At 55.5% G+C, this 23,581-nt stretch overlaps 1 protein-coding gene across 3 annotated transcripts in view; it reads right to left on the minus strand.

Moving 5' to 3' along the window:
• LOC132403930 (uncharacterized) overlaps window positions 1-23,581 on the minus strand; it is a 226,121-nt gene that overhangs the window by 93,326 nt on the left and 109,214 nt on the right. For all 3 annotated transcript variants that reach the window (XM_059987772.1, XM_059987774.1, XM_059987773.1), the window contains exon 9: window positions 1,033-1,188. In XM_059987772.1, coding sequence (XP_059843755.1) covers window positions 1,033-1,188 — 156 coding nt within the window. The remainder of the gene's footprint in view (window positions 1-1,032; window positions 1,189-23,581) is intronic.

The following is a 23,581-nucleotide window of genomic DNA, read 5'->3' on the forward strand; positions in this document are numbered from 1 at the left end:
ATGCTGAGGTCAAGAAGATTGAAAGCTTCAAGAGCCTGACCAAGAAAGCTCACCAGTATTTCTCAGGAGGCTAAAGAAATCTGACAAGTCCCCTTTGACTTCTCCAAGTTTTATAGATGCACTACAGATCCTATCTGGATGCATCACGGCTTGTCACTGCTGCACCCGTGACTTCAAGCTACTGCAGAGTTGTCGACACAGCTTAGCACAATGTGGAAGCCAGCCTGGTCTCTGCTTACACTTTTCAATCTCTCGAAGATCCCACTCTCCTCAGATTCTTCTCACCCCTCTCATTCGATGCAGCCAGAGAATGAAGCTGGAGATTGGAAACTGCAGTTTACGTTATATGAGTCTCTGGTTTCTGCTTACTCCAATTTTTATTTCTATTTTGTGCCACTTTGGTCAGTGTGGACTGGCTCTGCGGCCTGCAGTCAGTGAATGACACATCACTAAACTCAAATGAACTAAACTAAACTAAACATTCTTAAACTCTGTGGTTTGATATTTAATATTCCGTATTTTTGCTGTTTGCGTGGTTTGTTCTTTTGGATGTTTGATGTTTCTTTTGAACGTGTTTCATGGACTTTCTTTGTTCCATGGGTGTCTGTGGGAAGACGAATCTCAGGGTTGTGTACTGCATACATACTTCGATAATAAATGTACATTGAAAGTTTGAAATTTGAACCCCCGCCTCCTCCCCGCCAACTGCGCAGAGGAGTCAAAAGCCTGGAAGTAAGTACTGTGCCCGGACAGATGTATTCATTGTTATAAGCCCGTTGAATATACTAAAGGAAAAACTCTTGGTCTCACAATCTACCTCATTATAAGCTTAAACCTTAGTGTCTGTCTGCACATCTGTCTGTAACAATAACACTTTATTCTCCATTCTGTTATTGTTTCTCTTCCCCTATCGCAATGCACTGATGTGACGTCAAGATCTGTATGGATGACATGCAAAACTACCTCAGTACATGTAACAACAATAAACCAGGATTTTGCTTTAGCATTTCCAAAAGATTATTTAACACTTACTCCCCAGGTAGGAAAATACTCCCATCTCCAAATGGAGTGAAACTGCCCAGTAAGGTGGGCCGTACTGCAGAATCATCAAAGATATTGGTGTAAAATGCTCCTGGACAGGAAAGGCCAGAGTGACTGCGACACACAGCAATATTACCTGAAGGATAACTGCACCTGGAGTCAAGGAGTAATTCAACAAGAGTACTGACAAGATTCCATTGTGAATTGGAGTACCTTCACTTGGTTAAACATTAACGATTCACCTAAAATCACTTCATCACCATCATCACATATTCACTATCAGCAAAATTGAAAAGCAACATATCCCTCAACATGACCATACTGACCATAAACCATCCCAGCGTCCCATAAGCTCCATCCCTCCGACAGTGTGTCACCCACAACCATCAACAATAAGTGCGCACATCTCTCACAATCCTACTTTCCCATCACTCACATTATTCCCCACCACCCTCAACTGTCACATCACTCCCACTAACCCTTCCATAGACCTCCCCACCACATCACTCTCACTCACGACTAGAACTCCCCACCCCATCTCTATTTACCCTTCCCTAGAACTCCCCACCACATCACTCTCACTCACCCCTAAAACTCCCCACCACATCTCTCTCATTCACCCTTCCCTTGAATTCCCCAACTCATCACTCTCACTCACCCTTAGAACTCCCCACCCAATCACTTTCACTCACCCCAGAACTCCCCACCCCATCACTCTCACTCACCCCCAAAACACCCCACCCCATCACTCTCACAAACCTCTAGAACTCCCCACCCCATCTCTCACTCACCCCTAGAACTCCCCACCCCATCACTCTCACTCACCCGCAGAACACCCCACACCATCACTCTCACTCACCCTTCCCTAGAACTCCCTACCCCATCACTTTCACTCACCCTTCCCTAGAACTCCCCACCCCATCACTCTCATTCACCCTTCCCTAGAACTCCCCACCCCATCACTCTCACTCACCCATAGAACTCGCCACCCCATCACTCTCACTCACCCTTCCCTAGAACTCCCCACCCCATCACTCTCACTCACCCTTCCCTAGAACTCCCCACCCCATCACTCTCACTCACCCTTTCCTAGAAATCCCCACCCCATCACTCTCATTCACCCTTCCCTAGAACTCCCCACCCCATCACTCTCACTCACCCTTTCCTAGAGCTCCCCACCCCATCACTCTCACTCACCCCCAGAACTCCCCACCCCATCACTCTCACTCAACCCTAGGACTCCCCACCCCATCACTCCCACTCACCCTACCCTAGAACTGCCCACCCCATCACTCTCATTCACCCATAGAACTCCCCACCCCATCACTCTCACTCACCCCTAGGACTCCCCACCCCATCACTCTCACTCACCCTTCCCTAGAACTCCCCACCCCATCACTCTCATTCACCCTTCCCTAGAACTCCCACCCCATCATTCTCACTAACCCCCAGAACTCCCCACCCCATCACTCTCACTCACCCCTAGGACTCCCCACCCAATCACTCTCACTCACCCTTCGCTAGAACTCCCCAACCCATCATTCTCACTCACCCCTAGAACACCCCAACCCATAACTCTCACTCACACTTCCCTAGAACTCCCACCCCATCATTCTCACTAACCCCTAGAACTCCCCACCCCATCACTCTCACTCACCCTTCCCTAGAACACCCCACCCCATCACTCTCACTCACCCCTAGAACTCCCCAACCCATCACTCTCACTCACCCTTCCCTAGTACTCCCTACCCCATCACTCTAACTCACCCTAGAGCTCCCCACCCCATCACTCTCATTCACCCCTAGAACTCCCCAACCCATCACTCTCACTCACCCTTCCCTAGAACACCCCACCCCATCACTCTCACTCACCCCCAGAAATCCCCACCCCATCACTCTCATTCACCCTTCCCTGGAACTACCCACCCCATCACTCTCACTCACCCCTAGAACTCCCCACCCCATCACTCTCACTCACCCTTCCCTAGAACACCCCACCCCATCACTCTCACTCACCCCCAGAAATCCCCACCCCATCACTCTCATTCACCCTTCCCTGGAACTACCCAGCCCATCTCACTGACTCACTCTTCCCTAGAACTCCACAACCCATCACTCTCACTCACCCCAAGGACTCCCCACACCATCACTCTCACTCACCCCTAGGACACCCCACCCCATCACTCTCACTCACCCTTCCCTAGAACTCCCCACACCATCACTCTCACTCACCCCTAGGACACCCCTACACCATCACTCTCACTCACCCCTAGAACTCCCCACCTCATCACTCTCACTCACCCCTAGGACTCCCCACACCATCACTCTCACTCACCCCCAGAAATCCCCACCCCATCACTCTCATTCACCCTTCCCTGGAACTACCCAGCCCATCTCACTGACTCACTCTTCCCTAGAACTCCATAACCCATCACTCTCACTCACCCCAAGGACTCCCCACACGATCACTCTCACTCACCCCTAGGACACCCCACCCCATCACTCTCACTCACCCTTCCCTAGAACTCCCCACACCATCACTCTCACTCACCCCTAGGACTCCCCACACCATCACTCTCACTCACCCCTAGAACTCCCCACCTCATCACTCTCACTCACCCCTAGGACACCCCACACCATCACTCTCACTCACCCCTAGGACACCCCACACCATCACTCTCACTCACCCTTCCCTAGAACTCCCCACACCATCACTCTCACTCACCCCTAGGACTCCCCACACCATCACTCTCACTCACCCCTAGGACACCCCACACCATCACTCTCACTCACCCTTCCCTAGAACTCCCCACCCCATCACTCTCACTCACCCCTAGGACTCCCCACACCATCAGTCTCACTCACCCTTCCCTAGAACTCCCCACCCCATCACTCTCACTCACCCCTAGAACTCCCCACACCATCACTCTCACTCACCCTTCCCTAGAACTCCCCACCCCATCACTCTCACTCACCCCTAGGACTCCCCACACCATCACTCTCACTCACCCCTAGAACTCCCCACCCCATCACTCTCACTCACCACTAGGACTCCCCACACCATCACTCTCACTCACCCCTAGAACTCCCCACCCCATCACTCTCACTCACCCCTAGAACTTCCCACCCCATCACTCTCACTCACCCCTAGAACTCCCCACCCCATGACTCTCAGTCAACCCCAGAACACCCCACCCCATCACTCTCACTCACCCTTCCCTAGAACTCCCCACCTCATCACTCCCACTCACCCCCAGAAATCCCCACCCCATCACTCTCACTCACCCTTTCCTAGAACTCCCCACCCCATCACCCTCACTCACCCTTCCCTAGAACACCCCACCCCATCACTCTCACTCACCCCCAGAAATCCCCACCCCATCACTCTCATTCACCCTTCCCTGGAACTACCCAGCCCATCTCACTGACTCACTCTTCCCTAGAACTCCACAACCCATCACTCTCACTCACCCCAAGGACTCCCCACACCATCACTCTCACTCACCCTTCCCTAGAACTCCCCACACCATCACTCTCACTCACCCCTAGGACACCCCTACACCATCACTCTCACTCACCCCTAGAACTCCCCACCTCATCACTCTCACTCACCCCTAGGACTCCCCACACCATCACTCTCACTCAACCCCAGAAATCCCCACCCCATCACTCTCATTCACCCTTCCCTGGAACTACCCAGCCCATCTCACTGACTCACTCTTCCCTAGAACTCCACAACCCATCACTCTCACTCACCCCAAGGACTCCCCACACCATCACTCTCACTCACCCCTAGGACACCCCACCCCATCACTCTCACTCACCCTTCCCTAGAACTCCCCACACCATCACTCTCACTCACCCCTAGGACTCCCCACACCATCACTCTCACTCACCCCTAGAACTCCCCACCTCATCACTCTCACTCACCCCTAGGACTCCCCACACCATCACTCTCACTCACCCCTAGGACACCCCACACCATCACTCTCACTCACCCTTCCCTAGAACTCCCCACACCATCACTCTCACTCACCCCTAGGACTCCCCACACCATCACTCTCACTCACCCCTAGGACACCCCACACCATCACTCTCACTCACCCTTCCCTAGAACTCCCCACCCCATCACTCTCACTCACCCCTAGGACTCCCCACACCATCAGTCTCACTCACCCTTCCCTAGAACTCCCCACCCCATCACTCTCACTCACCCCTAGAACTCCCCACACCATCACTCTCACTCACCCTTCCCTAGAACTCCCCACCCCATCACTCTCACTCACCCCTAGGACTCCCCACACCATCACTCTCACTCACCCCTAGGACTCCCCACCCCATCACTCTCACTCACCCCTAGGACTCCCCACACCATCACTCTCACTCACCCCTAGAACTCCCCAACCCATCACTCTCACTCACCCCTAGAACTCCCCACCCCATCACTCTCACTCACCCCTAGAACTCCCCACCCCATGACTCTCAGTCAACCCCAGAACACCCCACCCCATCACTCTCACTCACCCTTCCCTAGAACTCCCCACCTCATCACTCCCACTCACCCCCAGAAATCCCCACCCCATCACTCTCACTCACCCTTTCCTAGAACTCCCCACCCCATCACCCTCACTCACCCTTCCCTAGAACACCCCACCCCATCACTCTCACTCACCACCAGAAATCCCCACCCCATCACTCTCACTCACCCTTTCCTAGAACTCCCCACAACATCACACTCACTCACCCTTCCCAAGAACTCCCCACCTCATCACTCTCACTCACACTTCCCTAGAACTCCCCATCCCATCACTCTCACTCACCCGCAGAACTCCCCACCCCATCACTCTCACTCACCCTTCCCTAGAACTCCCCACCTCATCACTCTCACTCACCCCAGAACTCCCCATCCCATCACTCTCTCTCACCCCAGAACTCCCCACCCCATCACTCTCAATAACCCCTAGAACTCCACACCCCATCACTCTCACTCACCCCAGAACTCCCCATCCCATCACTCTCACTCACCCCAGAGCTCCCCACCCCATCACTCTCAATAACCCCTAGAACTCCCCACCCCATCACTCACACTCACCCTTTCCTAGAACTCCACAACCCATCACTCTTACTCACCCCTAGGACTCCCCACCCCATCACTCTCACTCACCCCTAGGACTCCCCACACCATCACTCTCACTCACCCTTTTCTAGAACTCCCCACCCCATCACTCTTACTCACCCCTAGGACTCCCCACACCATCACTCTCACTCACCCCTAGGACTCCCCACACCATCACTCTCACTCAACCTTCCCTAGAACACCCCACCCCATCACTCTCACTCACCCTTCCCTAGAACTACCCATCTCATCACTCTCACTCACCCCTAGAACTCCCCACCCCATCACTCTCTCTCACCCTTCCCTAGAACTACCCACCCCATCACTCTCACTCACCCCTAGAACTCCCCACCACATCTCTCTCATTCACCCTTCCCTAGGACTCCCCACACCATCACTCTCACTCACCCCTAGAACCCCCCACCCCATCTCTCTCATTCACCCTTCCCTAGGACTCCCCACACCATCACTCTCACTCACCCCTAGGACTCCCCACACCATCACTCTCACTCACCCTTCCCTAGAACACCCCACCACATTACTCTCACTCACCCTTCCCTAGAACACCCCACCCCATCACTCTCACTCACCCCTAGAACTCCCCACCCCATCACTCTCACTCACCCTTCCCTAGAACTACCCACCTCATCACTCTCACTCACCCTTCCCTAGAGCTCCCCACCCCATCACTCTCACTCACCCTTTCCTAGAGCTCCCCACCCCATCACTCTCACTCACCCCCAGAAATCCCCACCCCATCACTATCATTCACCCCTAGGACTCCCCACACCATCACTCTCACTCACCCATTGAACTCCACCCCCCATCACTCTCACTCACCTTTCCCTAGAAATCCCCACCCCGTCACTCTCAGTCACGCCCAGAACTCTCCACCCCATCACTCTCATTCACCCTTCCCTGGAACTACCCACCCCGTCACTCTCAGTCACCCCCAGAACTCTCCACCCCATCACTCTCATTCACCCTTCCCTAGAACACGCCACCCCATCACTCTCACTCACCGCCAGAAATCCCCACCCCATCACTCTCATTCACCCTTCCCTACAACTCCCCACCCCATCACTCTCACTCAGCCCTAGAAATCCCCACCCCATCTCTCTCATTCACCCTTCCCTAGAACTCCCCACCCCATCACTCTCACTCACCCTTTCCTAGAGCTCCCCACCCCATCACTCTTACTCACCCCTAGGACTCCCCACACCATCACTCTCACTCACCCCTAGGACACCCCACACCATCACTCTCACTCACCCTTCCCTAGAACTCCCCACCCCATCACTCTCACTCACCCCTAGGACTCCCCACACCATCAATCTCACTCACCCCTAGGACACCCCACACCATCACTCTCACTCACCCTTCCCTAGAACTCCCCAACCCATCACTCTCACTCACCCCTAGGACTCCCCACACCATCACTCTCACTCAACCCTAGAACTCCCCACACCATCACTCTCACTCACCCCTAGAACTCCCCACCCCATCACTCTCACTCAACCTTCCCTAGAACACCCCACCCCATCACTCTCACTCACCCCTAGAACTGCCAAACCCATCACTCTCCCTCACCCCCAGAACTCCCTACCACATTACTCTCACTCACCCCTAGAACTCCCCACCCAATCACTCTCACTCACCCCTAGAACTACCCACCCCATCACTCTCTCTCACCCCTAGAAATCCTCACCCCATCACTCTCACTCACCCTTCCCTAGAACTCCCCAACCCATCAGACTCATCCCTAGAACTCCCCACCCCATCACTCTCACTAACCCCTAGAACTCCGCACCACTTCACTCTCACTCACCCCCAGCACTCCCCATCCCATCACTTTCTCTCACCCTAGAACTCCCCACCCCATCACTCTCACTCACCCTTCCCTAGAACTCCCCACCCCATCACTCTCACTCACGCCTAGGACTCCCCAACCCATCACTCTCACTCACCCCTAGGACTCCCCACACCATCACTCTCACTCACCCGCAGAACTCCCCACCCGATCACTCTCACTCACCCTTCCCTAGAACTCACCACCCCATCACTCTCACTCACGCCTAGGACTCCCCAACCCATCACTCTCACTCACCCCTAGGACTCCCCACACCATCACTCTCACTCAACCCTAGAACTCCCCACACCATCACTCTCACTCACCCCTAGAACTCCCCACCCCATCACTCTCACTCAACCTTCCCTAGAACACCCCACCCCATCACTCTCACTCACCCCTAGAACTGCCAAACCCATCACTCTCCCTCACCCCCAGAACACCCTACCACATTACTTTCACTCACCCCTAGAACTCCCCACCCAATCACTCTCACTCACCCCTAGAACTCTCCACCCCAATACTCTCATTCACCCCTAGAACTACCCACCCCATCACTCTCTCTCACCCCTAGGACTCCCAACCCCATCACTCTCATTCACCCTTCCCTAGAACTCCCCACCCCATCACTCTCACTCACCCTTCCCTAGAACTCCCCACCCCATCACTCTCACTCACCCATAGAACTGCCCAACCCATCACTCTCATTCACCCTTCCCTAGAACTCCCCACCCCATCACTCTCACTCACCCATAGAACTGCCCAACCCATCACTCTCATTCACCCTTCCCTAGAACTCCCCACCCCATCACTCTCACTCACCCATAGAACTGCACATCCCATCACTCTCACTAACCCCTAGGACTCCCCACCCCATCACTCTCACTAACCCCTAGAACTCCCCACCCCATCCTCACTCACCCGCAGATCTCCCCACCCCATCACACTCACTCACCCTTCCCTAGATCTCCCCAACCCATCACTCTCATTCACCCTTCCCTAGAACTCCCCACCCCATCACTCTCACTCACGAATAGAACTCCCCAACCCATCACTCTCATTCACCCTTCCCTAGAACTCCCCAACCCATCACTCTCACTCACCCTTCCCTAGAACTCCCCACCCCATCACTCTCACTCACCCCCAGAACTCTCCACCCCATCACTCTCACTCACCCGCAGAACACCCCACACCATCACTCTCACTCACCCTTCCCTAGAACTCCCCACCCCATCACTCTCACTCACCAATAGAACTCCCCAACCCATCACTCTCATTCACCCTTCCCTAGAACTCCCCACCCCATCACTCTCACTCACCCATAGAACTGCACACCCCATCACTCTCACTAACCCCTAGGACTCCCCACCCCATCACTCTCATTCACCCTTCCCTAGAACTCCCCACCCCATCACTCTCACTCACCCATAGAACTGCACACCCCATCACTCTCAGAAACCCCTAGAACTCCCCACCCCATCACTCTCACTAACCCCTAGAACTCCCCACCCCTTCACTCTCACTAACCCCTAGAACTCCCCACCCAATCACTCTCACTAACCCCTAGAACTCCCCACCCCATCCTCACTCACCCGCAGATCTCCCCTCCCCATCACTCTCTCTCACCCTTCCCTAGAACTCCCCACCCCATCACTCTCACTCACCCCTAGAACCCCCCACCCCATCTCTCTCACTCACCCATTGAACTCCACCCCCCATCACTCTCACTCACCTTTCCCTAGAAATCCCCACCTCGTCACTCTCAGTCACCCCCAGAACTCTCCACCCCATCACTCTCATTCACCCTTCCCTGGAACTACCCACCCCATCACTCTCACTCACCCCTAGAACTCCCCACCCCATCACTCTCACTAACCCCTAGAACTCCCCACCCCATCACTCTCACTAACCCCTAGAACTCCCCACCCCATCACTCTCACTAACCCCTAGAACTCTCCACCCCATCCTCACTCATCCGCAGATCTCCCCTCCCCATCACTCTCTCTCACCCTTCCCTAGAACTCCCCACCTCATCACTCTCACTCACCCCTAGAACCCCCCAACCCATCTCTCTCACTCACCCATTGAACTCCACCCCCCATCACTCTCACTCACCTTTCCCTAGAAATCCCCACCCCGTCACTCTCAGTCACCCCCAGAACTCTCCACCCCATCACTCTCATTCACCCTTCCCTGGAACTACCCACCCCGTCACTCTCAGTCACCCCCAGAACTCTCCACCCCATCACTCTCATTCACCCTTCCCTAGAACTCCCCACCCTATCACTCTCACTCAGCCCTAGAAATCCCCAGCCCATCTCTCTCATTCACCCTTCCCTAGAACTCCCCACCCCATCACTCTCACTCACCCTTTCCTAGAGCTCCCCACCCCATCACTCTTACTCACCCCTAGGACTCCCCACACCATCACTCTCACTCACCCCTAGGACACCCCACACCATCACTCTCACTCACCCTTCCCTAGAACTCCCCACCCCATCACTCTCACTCACCCCTAGGACTCCCCACACCATCAATCTCACTCACCCCTAGGACACCCCACACCATCACTCTCACTCACCCTTCCCTAGAACTCCCCACCCCATCACTCTCACTCACGCCTAGGACTCCCCAACCCATCACTCTCACTCACCCCTAGGACTCCCCACACCATCACTCTCACTCACCCTTCCCTAGAACTCCCCACCCCATCACTCTCACTCACGCCTAGGACTCCCCAACCCATCACTCTCACTCACCCCTAGGACTCCCCACACCATCACTCTCACTCAACCCTAGAACTCCCCACACCATCACTCTCACTCACCCCTAGAACTCCCCACCCCATCACTCTCACTCAACTTTCCCTAGAACACCCCACCCCATCACTCTCACTCACCCCTAGAACTGCCAAACCCATCACTCTCCCTCACCCCCAGAACTCCCTACCACATTACTCTCACTCACTCCTAGAACTCCCCACCCAATCACTCTCACTCACCCCTAGAACTCTCCACCCCAATACTCTCATTCACCCCTAGAACTACCCACCCCATCACTCTCTCTCACCCCTAGAAATCCTCACCCCATCACTCTCACTCACCCTTCCCTAGAACTCCCCAACCCATCAGACTCACCCATTGCACTCCCCACCCCTTCACTCTGATTCATCCCTAGAACTCCCCACCCCATCACTCTCTCTCACCCCTAGAAATCCTGACCCCATCACTCTCACTCACCCTTCCCTAGAACTCCACAACCCATCACTCTCACTCACCCACTGAACTCCCCACCCCTTCACTCTGACTCATCCCTAGAACTCCCCACCCCATCACTCTCACTAACCCCTAGAACTCCGCACCACTTCACTCTCACTCACCCCCAGCACTCCCCATCCCATCACTCTCTCTCACCCTAGAACTCCCCACCCCATCACTCTCACTCACCCTTCCCTAGAACTCCCCACCCCATCACTCTCACTCACCCGCAGAACTCCCCACCCCATCACTCTCACTCACCCTTCCCTAGAACTCCCCACCCCATCACTCTCACTCACGCCTAGGACTCCCCAACCCATCACTCTCAGAAACCCCTAGAACTCCCCACCCCATCACTCTCACTAACCCCTAGAACTCCCCACCCCATCCTCACTCACCCGCAGATCTCCCCTCCCCATCACTCTCTCTCACCCTTCCCTAGAACTCCCCACCCCATCACTCTCACTCAGCCCTAGAAATCCCCACCCCATTTCTCTCATTCACCCTTCCCTAGAACTCCCCACCCCATCACTCTCACTCACCCTTTCCTAGAGCTCCCCACCCCATCACTCTTACTCACCCCTAGGACTCCCCACACCATCACTCTCACTCACCCCTAGGACACCCCACACCATCATTCTCACTCACCCTTCCCTAGAACTCCCCACCCCATCACTCTCACTCACCCCTAGGACTCCCCACACCATCAAGCTCACTCACCCCTAGGACACCCCACACCATCACTCTCACTCACCCTTCCCTAGAACTTCCCACACCATCACTCTCACTCAACCCTAGAACTCCCCACACCATCACTCTCACTCACCCCTAGAACTCCCCACCCCATCACTCTCACTCAACCTTCCCTAGAACACCCCACCCCATCACTCTCACTCACCCCTAGAACTGCCAAACCCATCACTCTCCCTCACCCACAGAACTCCCTACCACATTACTCTCACTCACCCCTAGAACTCCCCACCCAATCACTCTCACTCACCCCTAGAACTCTCCACCCAATACTCTCATTCACCCCTAGAACTACCCACCCCATCACTCTCTCTCACCCCTAGAAATCCTCACCCCATCACTCTCACTCACCCTTCCCTAGAACTCCCCAACCCATCACACTCACCCATTGAACTCCCCACCCCTTCACTCTGATTCATCCCTAGAACTCCCCACCCGATCACCCTCACTCACCCGCAGAACTCCCCACCCCATCTCTAACTCACCCTTCCCTAGATCTCCCCACCTCATCACTCTCACTCACCCGCAGAACTCCCCACCACATCACTCTCACTCACCCTTCCCTAGAACTCCCCACCTCATCACTCTCACTCACCCGCAGAACTCCCTACCTCATCACTCTCACTCACCGTTCCCTAGAACTCCCCACCTCATCACTCTCTCTCACCCCCAGAACTCCTTACCACATCACTCTCAGTCACCCTTCCCTAGAACTCCCCACCCCATCACTCTCACTCACCCCAGGAACTCCCCACCCCATCACTCTCTCTCACCCCCAGAACTCTCCAGCCCATCACTCTCACTCACCCGCAGAACACCCCACACCATCACTCTCAGTCACCCGCAGAACACCCCACACCATCACTCTCACTCACCCGCAGAACTCCCCACCCCATCACTCTCACTCACCCTTCCCTAGAACTCCCCACCCCATCACTCTCACTCACCCATAGAACTGCACACCCCATCACTCTCAGAAACCCCTAGAACTCCCCACCCCATCACTCTCACTAACCCCTAGAACTCCCCACCCCATCACTCTCACTAACCCCTAGAACTCCCCACCCCATCCTCACTCACCCGCAGATCTCCCCTCCCCATCACTCTCTCTCACCCTTCCCTAGAACTCCCCACCCCATCACTCTCACTCACCCCTAGAACCCCCCACCCCATCTCTCTCACTCACCCATTGAACTCCACCACCCATCACTCTCACTCACCTTTCCCTAGAAATCCCCACCTCGTCACTCTCAGTCACCCCCAGAACTCTCCACCCCATCACTCTCATTCACCCTTCCCTGGAACTACCCACCCCATCACTCTCACTCACCCCTAGAACTCCCCACCCCATCACTCTCACTAACCCCTAGAACTCCCCACCCCATCACTCTCACTAACCCCTAGAACTCCCCACCCCATCACTCTCACTAACCCCTAGAACTCCCCACCCCATCACTCTCACTCACCCCCAGAACTCACCACCCCATCACTCTCATTAACCCTTCCCTAGAACTCCCCACCCCATCACTCTCACTCAGCCCTAGAAATCCCCACCCCATCACACTCACTCACCCTTCCCTAGAACTCCCCACCCCATCACTCTCACTCAGCCCTAGAAATCCCCACCCCATCTCTCTCATTCACCCTTCCCTAGAACTCCGCACCCCATCACTCTCACTCACCCTTTCCTAGAGCTCCCCACCCCATCACTCTTACTCACCCCTAGGACTCCCCACACCATCACTCTCACTCACCCCTAGGACACCCCACACCATCACTCTCACTCACCCTTCCCTAGAACTCCCCACCCCATCACTCTCACTCACCCCTAGGACTCCCCACACCATCAATCTCACTCACCCCTAGGACACCCCACACCATCACTCTCACTCACCCTTCCCTATAACTCCCCACCCCATCACTCTCACTCATGCCTAGGACTCCCCAACCCATCACTCTCACTCACCCCTAGGACTCCCCACACCATCACTCTCACTCAACCCTAGAACTCCCCACACCATCACTCTCACTCACCCCTAGAACTCCCCACCCCATCACTCTCACTCAACCTTCCCTAGAACACCCCACCCCATCACTCTCACTCACCCCTAGAACTGCCAAACCCATCACTCTCCCTCACCCCCAGAACTCCCTACCACATTACTCTCACTCACCCCTAGAACTCCCCACCCAATCACTCTCACTCACCCCTAGAACTCTCCACCCCAATACTCTCATTCACCCCTAGAACTACCCACCCCATCACTCTCTCTCACCCCTAGAAATCCTGACCCCATCACTCTCACTCACCCTTCCCTAGAACTCCACAACCCATCACTCTCACTCACCCATTGAACTCCCCACCCCTTCACTCTGACTCATCCCTAGAACTCCCCACCCCATCACTCTCACTCACCCTTCCCTAGGACTCCCCACCCCATCACTCTCACTCACGCCTAGGACTCCCCAACCCATCACTCTCACTCACCCCTAGAACTCCCCACCCCATCACTCTCACTCAGCCCTAGAAATCCCCACCCCATCTCTCTCATTCACCCTTCCCTAGAACTCCCCACCCCATCACTCTCACTCACCCTTTCCTAGAGCTCCCCACCACATCACTCTTACTCACCCCTAGGACTCCCCACACCATCACTCTCACTCACCCCTAGGACACCCCACACCATCACTCTCACTCACCCTTCCCTAGAACTCCCCACCCCATCACTCTCACTCACCCCTAGGACTCCCCACACCATCAATCTCACTCACCCCTAGGACACCCCACACCATCACTCTCACTCACCCTTCCCTAGAACTCCCCACCCCATCACTCTCACTCACGCCTAGGACTCCCCAACCCATCACTCTCACTCACCCCTAGGACTCCCCACACCATCACTCTCACTCAACCCTAGAACTCCCCACACCATCACTCTCACTCACCCCTAGAACTCCCCACCCCATCACTCTCACTCAACCTTCCCTAGAACACCCCACCCCATCACTCTCACTCACCCCTAGAACTGCCAAACCCATCACTCTCCCTCACCCCCAGAACTCCCTACCACATTACTCTCACTCACCCCTAGAACTCCCCACCCAATCACTCTCACTCACCCCTAGAACTCTCCACCCCAATACTCTCATTCACCCCTAGAACTACCCACCCCATCACTCTCTCTCACCCCTAGAAATCCTGACCCCATCACTCTCACTCACCCTTCCCTAGAACTCCACAACCCATCACTCTCACTCACCCATTGAACTCCCCACCCCTTCACTCTGACTCATCCCTAGAACTCCCCACCCCATCACTCTCACTCACCCTTCCCTAGAACTCCCCACCCCATCACTCTCACTCACGCCTAGGACTCCCCAACCCATCACTCTCACTCACCCCTAGGACTCCCCACACCATCACTCTCACTCAACCCTAGAACTCCCCACACCATCACTCTCACTCACCCGCAGAACTCCCCACCCGATCACTCTCACTCACCCTTCCCTAGAACTCACCACCCCATCACTCTCACTCACGCCTAGGACTCCCCACACCATCACTCTCACTCAACCCTAGAACTCCCCACACCATCACTCTCACTCACCCCTAGAACTCTCCACCCCAATACTCTCATTCACCCCTAGAACTACCCACCCCATCACTCTCTCTCACCCCTAGAAATCCTGACCCCATCACTCTCACTCACCCTTCCCTAGAACTCCACAACCCATCACTCTCACTCACCCATTGAACTCTCCAGCACTTCACTCTCACTCACCCCCAGCACTCCCCATCCCATCACTCTCTCTCACCCTAGAACTCCCCACCCCATCACTCTCACTCACCCTTCCCTAGAACTCCCCACCCCATCACTCTCACTCACCCGCAGAACTCCCCACCCCATCACTCTCACTCACCCTTCCCTAGAACTCCCCACCCCATCACTCTCACTCACGCCTAGGACTCCCCAACCCATCACTCTCACTCACCCCTAGGACTCCCCACACCATCACTCTCACTCAACCCTAGAACTCCCCACACCATCACTCTCACTCACCCGCAGAACTCCCCACCTGATCACTCTCACTCACCCTTCCCTAGAACTCACCACTCCATCACTCTCACTCACGCCTAGGACTCCCCAACCCATCACTCTCACTCACCCCTAGGACTCCCCACACCATCACTCTCACTCAACCCTAGAACTCCCCACACCATCACTCTCACTCACCCCTAGAACTCCCCACCCCATCACTCTCACTCAACCTTCCCTAGAACACCCCACCCCATCACTCTCACTCACCCCTAGAACTGCCAAACCCATCACTCTCCCTCACCCCCAGAACTCCCTACCACATTACTTTCACTCACCCCTAGAACTCCCCACCCAATCACTCTCACTCACCCCTAGAACTCTCCACCCCAATACTCTCATTCACCCCTAGAACTACCCACCCCATCACTCTCTCTCACCCCTAGGACTCCCCACCCCATCACTCTCATTCACCCTTCCCTAGAACTCCCCACCCCATCACTCTCACTCACCCATACAACTGCCCAACCCATCACTCTCATTCACCCTTCCCTAGAAATCCCCACCCCATCACTCTCACTCACCCATAGAACTGCACACCCCATCACTCTCACTAACCCCTAGGACTCCCCACCCCATAACTCTCATTCACCCTTCCCTAGAACTCCCCACCCCATCACTCTCACTCACCCATAGAACTGCACACCCCATCACTCTCATAAACCCCTAGAACTCCCCACCCCATCACTCTCACTAACCCCTAGAACTCCCCACCCCATCCTCACTCACCCGCAGATCTCCCCTCCCCATCACTCTCTCTCACCCTTCCCTAGAACTCCCCACCCTATCACTCTCACTCACCCCTAGAACCCCCCACCCCATCTCTCTCACTCACCCATTGAACTCCACCCCCCATCACTCTCACTCACCTTTCCCTAGAAATCCCCACCTCGTCACTCTCAGTCACCCCCAGAACTCTCCACCCCATCACTCTCATTCACCCTTCCCTGGAACTACCCACCCCATCACTCTCACTCACCCCTAGAACTCCCCACCCCATCACTCTCACTAACCCGTAGAACTCCCCACCCCATCACTCTCACTAACCCCTAGAACTCCCCACCCCATCACTCTCACTAACCCCTAGAACTCCCCACCCCATCACTCTCACTCACCCCCAGAACTCCCCACCACATCACTCTCACTCACCCTTCCCTAGAACTCCCCACCTCATCACTCTCACTCACCCGCAGAACTCCCTACCTCATCACTCTCACTCACCGTTCCCTAGAACTCCCCACCTCATCACTCTCTCTCACCCCCAGAACTCCTTACCACATCACTCTCAGTCACCCTTCCCTAGAACTCCCCACCCCATCACTCTCACTCACCCCAGGAACTCCCCACCCCATCACTCTCTCTCACCCCCAGAACTCTCCAGCCCATCACTCTCACTCACCCGCAGAACACCCCACACCATCACTCTCAGTCACCCGCAGAACACCCCACACCATCACTCTCACTCACCCGCAGAACTCCCCACCCCATCACTCTCACTCACCCTTCCCTAGAACTCCCCACCCCATCACTCTCACTCACCCATAGAACTGCACACCCCATCACTCTCAGAAACCCCTAGAACTCCCCACCCCATCACTCTCACTAACCCCTAGAACTCCCCACCCCATCACTCTCACTAACCCCTAGAACTCCCCACCCCATCCTCACTCACCCGCAGATCTCCCCTCCCCATCACTCTCTCTCACCCTTCCCTAGAACTCCCCACCCCATCACTCTCACTCACCCCTAGAACCCCCCACCCCATCTCTCTCACTCACCCATTGAACTCCACCCCCCATCACTCTCACTCACCTTTCCCTAGAAATCCCCACCTCGTCACTCTCAGTCACCCCCAGAACTCTCCACCCCATCACTCTCATTCACCCTTCCCTGGAACTACCCACCCCATCACTCTCACTCACCCCTAGAACTCCCCACCCCATCACTCTCACTAACCCCTAGAACTCCCCACCCCATCACTCTCACTAACCCCTAGAACTCCCCACCCCATCACTCTCACTAACCCCTAGAACTCCCCACCCCATCACTCTCACTCACCCCCAGAACTCACCACCCCATCACTCTCATTCACCATTCCCTAGAACTCCCCACCCCATCACTCTCACTCAGCCCTAGAAATCCCCACCCCATCACACTCACTCACCCTTCCCTAGAACTCCCCACCCCATCACTCTCACTCAGCCCTAGAAATCCCCACCCCATCTCTCTCATTCACCCTTCCCTAGAACTCCCCACCCCATCACTCTCACTCACCCTTTCCTAGAGCTCCCCACCCCATCACTCTTACTCACCCCTAGGACTCCCCACACCATCACTCTCACTCACCCCTAGGACACCCCACACCATCACTCTCACTCACCCTTCCCTAGAACTCCCCACCCCATCACTCTCACTCACCCCTAGGACTCCCCACCCCATCACTCTCACTCACGCCTAGGACTCCCCAACCCATCACTCTCACTCACCCCTAGGACTCCCCACACCATCACTCTCACTCAACCCTAGAACTCCCCACACCATCACTCTCACTCACCCCTAGAACTCCCCACCCCATCACTCTCACTCAACCTTCCCTCGAACACCCCACCCCATCACTCTCACTCACCCCTAGAACTGCCAAACCCATCACTCTCCCTCACCCCCAGAACTCCCTACCACATTACTCTCACTCACCCCTAGAACTCCCCACCCAATCACTCTCACTCACCCCTAGAACTCTCCACCCCAATACTCTCATTCACCCCTAGAACTACCCACCCCATCACTCTCTCTCACCCCTAGAAATCCTCACCCCATCACTCTCACTCACCCTTCCCTAGAACTCCCCAACCCATCAGACTCACCCATTGAACTCCCCACCCCTTCACTCTGATTCATCCCTAGAACTCCCCACCCCATCACTCTCTCTCACCCCTAGAAATCCTGACCCCATCACTCTCACTCACCCTTCCCTAGAACTCCACAACCCATCACTCTCACTCACCCATTGAACTCCCCACCCCTTCACTCTGACTCATCCCTAGAACTCCCCACCCCATCACTCTCACTCACCCGCAGAACTCCCCACCCCATCACTCTCACTCACCCTTCCGTAGAACTCCCCACCCCATCACTCTCACTCACACCTAGGACTCCCCAACCCATCACTCTCACTCACCCCTAGGACTCCCCACACCATCACTCTCACTCAACCCTAGAACTCCCCACACCATCACTCTCACTCACCCGCAGAACTCCCCACCCGATCACTCTCACTCACCCTTCCCTAGAACTCACCACCCCATCACTCTCACTCACGCCTAGGACTCCCCACACCATCACTCTCACTCAACCCTAGAACTCCCCACACCATCACTCTCACTCACCCCTAGAACTCTCCACCCCAATACTCTCATTCACCCCTAGAACTACCCACCCCATCACTCTCTCTCACCCCTAGAAATCCTGACCCCATCACTCTCACTCACCCTTCCCTAGAACTCCACAACCCATCACTCTCACTCACCCATTGAACTCCCCACCACTTCACTCTCACTCACCCCCAGCACTCCCCATCCCATCACTCTCTCTCACCCTAGAACTCCCCACCCCATCACTCTCACTCACCCTTCCCTAGAACTCCCCACCCCATCACTCTCACTCACCCGCAGAACTCCCCACCCCATCACTCTCACTCACCCTTCCCTAGAACTCCCCACCCCATCACTCTCACTCACGCCTAGGACTCCCCAACCCATCACTCTCACTCACCCCTAGGACTCCCCACACCATCACTCTCACTCAACCCTAGAACTCCCCACACCATCACTCTCACTCACCCGCAGAACTCCCCACCTGATCACTCTCACTCACCCTTCCCTAGAACTCACCACTCCATCACTCTCACTCACGCCTAGGACTCCCCAACCCATCACTCTCACTCACCCCTAGGACTCCCCACACCATCACTCTCACTCAACCCTAGAACTCCCCACACCATCACTCTCACTCACCCCTAGAACTCCCCACCCCATCACTCTCACTCAACCTTCCCTAGAACACCCCACCCCATCACTCTCACTCACCCCTAGAACTGCCAAACCCATCACTCTCCCTCACCCCCAGAACTCCCTACCACATTACTTTCACTCACCCCTAGAACTCCCCACCCAATCACTCTCACTCACCCCTAGAACTCTCCACCCCAATACTCTCATTCACCCCTAGAACTACCCACCCCATCACTCTCTCTCACCCCTAGGACTCCCCACCCCATCACTCTCATTCACCCTTCCCTAGAACTCCCCACCCCATCACTCTCACTCACCCATACAACTGCCCAACCCATCACTCTCATTCACCCTTCCCTAGAACTCCCCACCCCATCACTCTCACTCACCCATAGAACTGCACACCCCATCACTCTCACTAACCCCTAGGACTCCCCACCCCATCACTCTCATTCACCCTTCCCTAGAACTCCCCACCCCATCACTCTCACTCACCCATAGAACTGCACACCCCATCACTCTCATAAACCCCTAGAACTCCCCACCCCATCACTCTCACTAACCCCTAGAACTCCCCACCCCATCCTCACTCACCCGCAGATCTCCCCTCCCCATCACTCTCTCTCACCCTTCCCTAGAACTCCCCACCCCATCACTCTCACTCACCCCTAGAACCCCCCACCCCATCTCTCTCACTCACCCATTGAACTCCACCCCCCATCACTCTCACTCACCTTTCCCTAGAAATCCCCACCTCGTCACTCTCAGTCACCCCCAGAACTCTCCACCCCATCACTCTCATTCACCCTTCCCTGGAACTACCCACCCCATCACTCTCACTCACCCCTAGAACTCCTCACCCCATCACTCTCACTAACCCCTAGAACTCCCCACCCCATCACTCTCACTCACCCCTAGAACTCCCCACCCCATCACTCTCACTAACCCCTAGAACTCCCCACCCCATCACTCTCACTCACCCCTAGAACTCCCCACCCCATCACTCTCACTAACCCCTAGAACTCTCCACCCCATCACTCTCACTAACCCCTAGAACTCCCCACCCCATCACTCTCACTCACCCTTTCCTAGAGCTCCCCACCCCATCACTCTTACTCACCCCTAGGACTCCCCACACCATCACTCGCACTCACCCCTAGGACACCCCACACCATCACTCTCACTCACCCTTCCCTAGAACTCCCCACCCCATCACTCTCACTCACCCCTAGGACTCCCCACACCATCAATCTCACTCACCCCTAGGACACCCCACCCCATCACTCTCACTCACCCCTAGAACCCCCCACCCCATCTCTCTCACTCACCCATTGAACTCCACCCCCCATCACTCTCACTCACCTTTCCCTAGAAATCCCCACCTCGTCACTCTCAGTCACCCCCAGAACTCTCCACCCCATCACTCTCACTAACCCCTAGAACTCCCCACCCCATCACTCTCACTAACCCCTAGAACTCCCCACCCCATCACTCTCACTAACCCCTAGAACTCCCCACCCCATCACTCTCACTCACCCCCAGAACTCTCCACCCCATCACTCTCATTCACCCTTCCCTAGAACTCCCCACCCCATCACTCTCACTCAGCCCTAGAAATCCCCACCCCATCACACTCACTCACCCTTCCCTAGAACTCCCCACCCCATCACTCTCACTCAGCCCTAGAAATCCCCACCCCATCTCTCTCATTCACCCTTCCCTAGAACCCACCCCATCACTCTCACTCACCCTTTCCTAGAGCTCCCCACCCCATCACTCTTACTCACCCCTAGGACTCCCCACACCATCACTCTCACTCACCCCTAGGACACCCCACACCATCACTCTCACTCACCCTTCCCTAGAACTCCCCACCCCATCACTCTCACTCACCCCTAGGACTCCCCACACCATCAATCTCACTCACCCCTAGGACACCCCACACCATCACTCTCACTCACCCATCCCTAGAACTCCCCACCCCATCACTCTCACTCACGCCTAGGACTCCCCAACCCATCACTCTCACTCACCCCTAGGACTCCCCACACGATCACTCTCACTCATCCCTAGAACTCCTCACACCATCACTCTCACTCACCCCTAGAACTCCCCACCCCATCACTCTCACTCAACCTTCCCTAGAACACCCCAACCCATCACTCTCACTCACCCCTAGAACTGCCAAACCCATCACTCTCCCTCACCCCCAGAACTCCCTACCACATTACTCTCACTCACCCCTAGAACTCCCCACCCAATCACACTCACTCACCCCTAGAACTCTCCACCCCAATACTCTCATTCACCCCTAGAACTACCCACCCGATCACTCTCTCTCACCCCTAGAAATCCTCACCCCATCACTCTCACTCACCCTTCCCTAGAACTCCCCAACCCATCAGACTCACCCATTGAACTCCCCACCCCTTCACTCTGATTCATCCCTAGAACTCCCCACCCCATCACTCTCACTCACCCTTCCCTAGAACTCCCCACCCCATCACTCTCACTCACCCGCAGAACTCCCCACCCCATCACTCTCACTCACCCTTCCCTAGAACTCCCCACCCCATCACTCTCACTCACGCCTAGGACTCCCCAACCCATCACTCTCACTCACCCCTAGGACTCCCCACACCATCACTCTCACTCAACCCTAGAACTCCCCACACCATCACTCTCACTCACCCGCAGAACTCCCCACCCGATCACTCTCACTCACCCTTCCCTAGAACTCACCACCCCATCACTCTCACTCACGCCTAGGACTCCCCACACCATCACTCTCACTCAACCCTAGAACTCCCCACACCATCACTCTCACTCACCCCTAGAACTCTCCACCCCAATACTCTCATTCACCCCTAGAACTACCCACCCCATCACTCTCTCTCACCCCTAGAAATCCTCACCCCATCACTCTCACTCACCCTTCCCTAGAACTCCCCAACCCATCAGACTCACCCATTGAACTCCCCACCCCTTCACTCAGATTCATCCCTAGAACTCCCCACCCCATCACTCTCACTCACCCCTAGAAATCCTGACCCCATCACTCTCACTCACCCTTCCCTAGAACTCCACAACCCATCACTCTCACTCACCCATTGAACTCCCCACCACTTCACTCTCACTCACCCCCAGCACTCCCCATCCCATCACTCTCTCTCACCCTAGAACTCCCCAACCCATCACTCTCACTCACCCTTCCCTAGAACTCCCCACCCCATCACTCTCACTCACCCGCAGAACTCCCCACCCCATCACTCTCACTCACCTTTCCCTAGAACTCCCCACCCCATCACTCTCACTCACGCCTAGGACTCCCCAACCCATCACTCTCACTCACCCCTAGGACTCCCCACACCATCACTCTCACTCAACCCTAGAACTCCCCACACCATCACTCTCACTCACCCGCAGAACTCCCCACCCGATCACTCTCACTCACCCTTCCC

The sequence above is a fragment of the Hypanus sabinus genome, chromosome 13, assembly GCF_030144855.1.
Source record: "Hypanus sabinus isolate sHypSab1 chromosome 13, sHypSab1.hap1, whole genome shotgun sequence".
NCBI classification, from domain to species: domain Eukaryota; kingdom Metazoa; phylum Chordata; class Chondrichthyes; order Myliobatiformes; family Dasyatidae; genus Hypanus; species Hypanus sabinus.